The following is a 5,990-nucleotide window of genomic DNA, read 5'->3' on the forward strand; positions in this document are numbered from 1 at the left end:
CTGATGACCACAGGTTCTCCGGGATTCTGATTTGATAAACGGCGGGTTCTCAATATTATACAATCCATGCATATACTTGTAGACCTCAATTAATTCACTTGGAAGTTTCAGAATCTGGAGTCTTTCTCTGTATGGCAGAAAAGAAATGTTATTTAACAGTTTAGTAGCCCTGCGCTGGACAGATTCTAATTTCAACACATCTCTTTGTAGGGTTGGGTTCCAACAGCAGGCAGCATATTCGAGGATAGGTCTTACAAGGCCTTTGTATAGTTTTAAGAACATTTTTAAGTAATTATCAAGAAACGAGAAACTACTAATATATGCCAATATAGTTTTTCTTTTCTGTTGTCTCTTGTTTTTTCTTTCTCTAATTTTACAAAGGCTTGTATGGAATTTTGAGATTTGTAAGTCACCTTCCTTCCCTCCAGGGAAAGCCCTTTAAAAATCGGACCTAAAAATCAATCCAGAGTACACTGAGGTAAGTGGGACTCGAATCCAATGCGATCTTCCATTTGTATATTATATGGATCAATAAAATTAAAGTTCAAGTTCATTTGTTGATGGTATAAAATCCGAACTATACACACGAAACGAAAAATAGGAACCTGGTTTTGAGTCATCTGAAATTGCAAATACCGAACCTTTTTGCGACAGCGCCACGGCGCTGGAGCATATTAAGTTGATCAGAGCTCAGACCACTATTCCAAAATCTTCTATATCCTACAGTAAAAACAAGAAATTCGAGAGTTTAGTTCATATATAAGCGCGTAAATTCAGGGGAAATACTGCTTATGGCTCATAGGCCAGCATCTTAGCTACGCATTGAAGTGGTTTTCGCCCCACATACCCAACCTAACTTTTGAAATAATCAAACCTTTAGAAAGGAGGGGTATCCCAGTACAGGTATGCCAGTACATCCGAGCCAAATATCTAAGGGAATCCCCCACCGTGTTTGGTACCCTTACTCCAAGCAAAAAAAGTCCAGGGAATCCCTTATTTCATCATCAAGCTGTCTCTCAGGATCAATGGATTTCATACATATAACCGAAATTCGTTACCTATCCCATTTGCAGAAATTATGGCAACATTTATAGGGGACCTCTTCTTCACTCTAGGTACTATTTTTGGGGTCCGGCCCTACGCATCTTCGAGCTACTAACCTAATTGTGGTCTGATGAGCTCAGACCACTATTCCAAAGTCTTCTATATCCTATAGTAAAAACATCAAATTCAAGGGTCAATTTCACATATAACCGCGAAAATTCAGGGGAAATCCAGCTTATGGCTCATAAACGAGAATCTTAGCTACGCATTAACGTGGTTTTCGCCCCACATACCCAACCTAACTTTTGAAATAATCAAACTTTTATAGATTAGGGGTCCCCCAACACCAGGTACACCCGTACATTGGAGCCGAATTTCGCAGGGAGTCCCCCAATGTGTTTAGTACTATCACTCCATTGAAAATAGTTCCAAGAAATCCCTGATTTTATTATCAATTTGTCTCACAGTACCTACAGATTTTATACCTATAACATTTTACCGTCACGTCTTCTATTTGTGTAACCATGGCAACTTAAATGGGAACCCTGCAGTTGATTTTAGGCACTATTTTTGGGGTCCTGCACTACGCGTCTTGAGGCATACTGACCTAATTGTGGTCTCATGCCTGACTAGTAACCGAAGTTCAGAGTACCATTATTTTTCAAATGGTTTTAGAAAGCATAGAGACACCCTAGTTACACAATGCAATATCAAAGCTCTCCAACAATTACACACGTAACAATACCCGTCAGCAAAAATTGCGCGTTTGCACTGAAATGCAATGATATCCCAGTTTCAAATCGGCGTCATCAAAGTGAAACATAGATTTCAAAATACAATTACAACAACTACAATATTTCCTGGCTACTGCATTGCATTTACATTCGATCGATACAGCTATATGGTCATGGATAATCATTATTTAAGAAATATTACTCCATTTTCTTGCAAAAATTACCATTTTTATCCCTAAACTGGCTCAAGCCTTTAGATTTGGCGATTTTGCTAGCTGAGGGCAAAGTTCAAGGGCACTAAACTATTTACACAAGCCTTCGAGCGGGACGAATTTCATACACCAAACACGGTAGTCATCAGTTCTAGTTGGCACAACAATATAAATTCCCCTTGGATACCACATCATTGGTTGCCATGGTTTCAATGAAAATATGTCTCTTCCCTACCCCTTAAATTCTGACAAAATTTGAGACTAAGATATATTTCAAAATATCACTCAAAATAAATTATTACAACTCCAAAAGCTAAATGAATGTGATTTTTCTAAATTGAGCATGGAAGCTTTTTATGACATCACATTTTAGTTGTCATGGTCGCGTAACCATGGATACCTTGGCAGTTTGAATTTCAAAAGCTCCCACAGGCTAGGCAAAATATTGCAAAATTCAGCTTTTCATTCACTAAGCAGAAATCACATACTTTTACATTTTATATACGCTTATGGAGAAAAATATGGACAACATCAACAACAACCAGAGGAGATCAACTACAGCAGCGAGAAGGAGTAGGAGAGGGCATAAGTTCAAAAAAGGTCACAGGTGTTACTACTACAGGAAACCAAGCACCACCAGGAGCAGCCCGAATCATCACGTCGCCGATGAGGAGCAGCAAATCGATTCAGCATCAATACCAATCTGGCAGCCGAGGCTGGATAGTGACACTCATAGTATCGTTACTCGGCGGACATTTGACGGTACATATTATATACCCGACAGTAGTGGTTGCGCGGGTAACGCAAAAATATTGCGTCCAAAACCACAGGAAAAAGACATAATTTGCGATGCGCCGCCTGCAGAGCTCTCGTTAACGGACATAAAATGTGTAAACTTGAGAAAGACATTTGAAATGTTCAATGCGTCTCTGACGGAACACAATGCGAATTCGAGTTTCTGCGGGCAACCGAATTTTCAACCCGATCGCGTGATTAAGTGGGGATTGTGCTGGAAAGTGTCGGTACAATGTGTTGCGTGCAATTGGAGAGGAAATCTGCACAAATTGTATGATGAAGTTGAACAGACACCGGGGAAACCAGGTCCCAGGGCTGCAGCACCGAATGTTGGCTTCCAGGTCGGACTGCAGGACTGTCCGATAGGCAACAGTCGGGCACGGTATCTATTGGCAACGACGAACGTTCATCCGCCGGCGAGAAGCGGTATGCAGAAAACCGCCAACAAAGTAGGCAACGCCATCACAGAGCTGAACGAGAGTGACATGAGCGATCGCCGAGATGAATGTAAGCGAGTGAACGTACTGAGGGGACTCGCCGCAGACGCACCAATAAACGTACAGGTCGATTGTCGATACAACAGTATAAGTATCGCCGGGCGACGGAAGATGGGACAGAATGCCTCTCAAGCAATCGGTATCTGTCGCGAGGACCAATCCGACAAGCATGCGATCATCGGAGCCTACCTACAGACGAAACTCTGTCCAACTGGTCAACGCCTACGTAATAAAGGACAAGAGGTCACGTGTCCAGGAGGACACCCGAACTGTACAAGCAACAGGGCGCCTCAAGAACCTCTCAGTGAGAGAGCTATCGGCCAGCAAATCGGCAGTGATCTAAGCGAGTCAGGTCTTCACCTAAAATATGCAACCAGTGACGGAGACAGTCAGTGCGTAGATGGTTTACGTCAAGGGACTGGTGACCCGGTTGAACGCTTAGCGGATACCGTACACTTAGGACAGAGCCAATTCCGCGCAGGTATGAAGGCAAACTTCTCTGATGATATGTTTCCACCTGGAGCGGATAAACAACAAGCAAAGAAGATGTTCGCGCTCGATGTTAAAAGTCGATGCCACGGCATATACAATGAGTTGCACCGCCAAAATGCCGGTAACATTGATATCATTAGAAAAAAACTACCACGTATCATTGACGTTATGATTCAGTGCTACAGCGGAGACTGCCGGAATTGTAGGAAGAATGTGGTTTTGTGTGGAGGTGGAAGGAAGACTTGTTGGTGGTACCGATCGCACTACCTATCAACGTATGGCTTGTCGCGATATCGGCTACGCATCACAGACAGTGACAAATTAATACTCAGGAAAGTGATCGAAATAAAATTCGGTACGGATAATGTACTCACCACACGACTTAATACGAATACGAATAGACGCGAGTCTGCGAATCGATCTATCAGCGTTTCACTACCCAAGAACGTGAACTACGCTAGGAATTCAGCTGGCCGTCTGGCGTCGACGATACACAGATTAAATAACGCCGGCGCGAATTCAGCAGCCAAAAAGCTAGTGTTCGTCGGAGCGTCCGTTCACCCGTCAAGCGGAGCTGGAAAAACTCTGAAACAGATAGAGCGCGAGAGTCTGTATCACAGGACAAGACAAAATCAAAATACCCACGACAGGATGGCAATTCGATCGAAACTACGCTCGTGGAGAAATCATTTTCACTACAAGCGGAACCGTTCTGAAGACGAATATCGTAAAGGAATGCTGGACCCACAACCAAACACATCCAAGGCATGCCCAGTAGTGACGAAAAAACTAGCAATACGAAAAAAAAAACGCAGCCCTAAATATTTATCAGATCACACATATTCAAGAAATGATAAATCAGTATCAGATCACACGTATTCGAGATTGGCAGATGTTGCTGAATTAGATTAGAAGATATTTGATAACGAGACAGGTAGAGACAAAAATAGTTTTATATTCAGTGAATACATACACACCTATAATATGCAATTTTGGTATGAGCCATGCCCCGCGCAATGTCCCTCACTTTTACAGGCTTTCCGCTGATTGTTAACAGCGGTCGACTCGATACATAAATGTTGAGGATTTACACAGAGCGGGACATGACACAAATGACTGCACGTTTCACCTTCCATGTCTCTGGGCAAAATGCGACGATTTGCACAGACAGATAGCCTGTGGGCGAACATGTTGACACTTAACCCCCCAACCCTCCCCTGATACCACCCATACACCACATTAGATTTACTCTTTTTCTTTAGGCGCCCAGTCCAAGTGCTACAGCCATTTGCAGCAGCAGCCGTCGTCGTCTTCGAATCAATAACCCTACGCGCATCTGTTACGAATTGATCGATAATGGGCACCGTACGCGCCATCTATTGGATAAGAAGCTAAGTAGCAACGGGAAAGGGCGTAATTTCCTCTGGTGAAATTACCCCCTTTCCTCAAGTATGTAAACCACCGATTGGCCATATCCCACAGAGATTTGGCCTATCAGTTAATCAGACGGACTGACAAACAGGGGGAGGGAGACGGGTGTTAAAAAAAATTGAGAAAAAAATCGCTAGGGTTAGGGTTAGGGTAAGGAAAATCGCAGTCAAGCGTGCAATCTAGAGGGTGCTCTGTGCAATAGTCAATATAGGCTTAAAGATACATATAGGCCGGCAGTAGATGCCTAGTCTAATGCCTCCAAAAATGAAAATTTAACTATATCATACCTGAAAAATTATCCAAATTCAGCCTATACAGTACCAAAACCAATAACAACCTTTAAAAAAATGGATAAGATTAAGATTATTTGAAAAATTTCATTGAATTCACAAAAATTGTCATTTCGCCTGTATTGGCTGTCAGAGCTCAGACCACTATTCCAAAGTCTTCTATATCCTATAGTAAAAACATCAAATTCAAGGGTCAATTTCACATATAACCGCGAAAATTCAGGGGAAATCCAGCTTATGGCTCATAAACGAGAATCTTAGCTACGCATTAACGTGGTTTTCGCCCCACATACCCAACCTAACTTTTGAAATAATCAAACTTTTATAGATTAGGGGTCCCCCAACACTGTAGCGTTTGTGCAATCGTATTTATTAAAATGTATTAAATCGAATTGAATTGAATAATATGTAGAATGTGTATTGATATGTTGTATAGATGGGGGGTGGGATCACTTACTTAAAATGTGTATTTTTAACCGGCTAAGTATCCGTAAA

The 5,990-nt window shown here is 42.1% G+C and overlaps 1 protein-coding gene and 1 long non-coding RNA gene across 2 annotated transcripts; one reads left to right on the plus strand and one right to left on the minus strand.

The window, feature by feature from the left end:
- Positions 1 to 409: 409 nt before the first annotated feature.
- Positions 410 to 4,269, minus strand: LOC141904119 (uncharacterized). Its single transcript, XR_012619124.1, has 4 exons — positions 4,149 to 4,269; positions 1,161 to 1,210; positions 642 to 720; positions 410 to 451 (listed from the first exon to the last, which is right to left on the minus strand). It is a non-coding gene; the product is annotated as an uncharacterized LOC141904119 (long non-coding RNA).
- Positions 1,686 to 5,280, plus strand: LOC141904118 (uncharacterized). The gene is made up of 2 exons (XM_074792630.1): positions 1,686 to 4,708; positions 5,037 to 5,280. Exon 1 carries the CDS (start codon positions 2,500 to 2,502, stop codon positions 4,684 to 4,686), a length of 2,187 nt encoding a protein of 728 aa, XP_074648731.1. The 5' UTR covers positions 1,686 to 2,499; the 3' UTR covers positions 4,687 to 4,708; positions 5,037 to 5,280.
- Positions 5,281 to 5,990: the final 710 nt, after the last annotated feature.

Source organism: Tubulanus polymorphus, chromosome 4, assembly GCF_964204645.1.
Source record: "Tubulanus polymorphus chromosome 4, tnTubPoly1.2, whole genome shotgun sequence".
In the NCBI taxonomy this organism is placed as follows: Eukaryota; Metazoa; Nemertea; class Palaeonemertea; order Tubulaniformes; family Tubulanidae; genus Tubulanus; species Tubulanus polymorphus.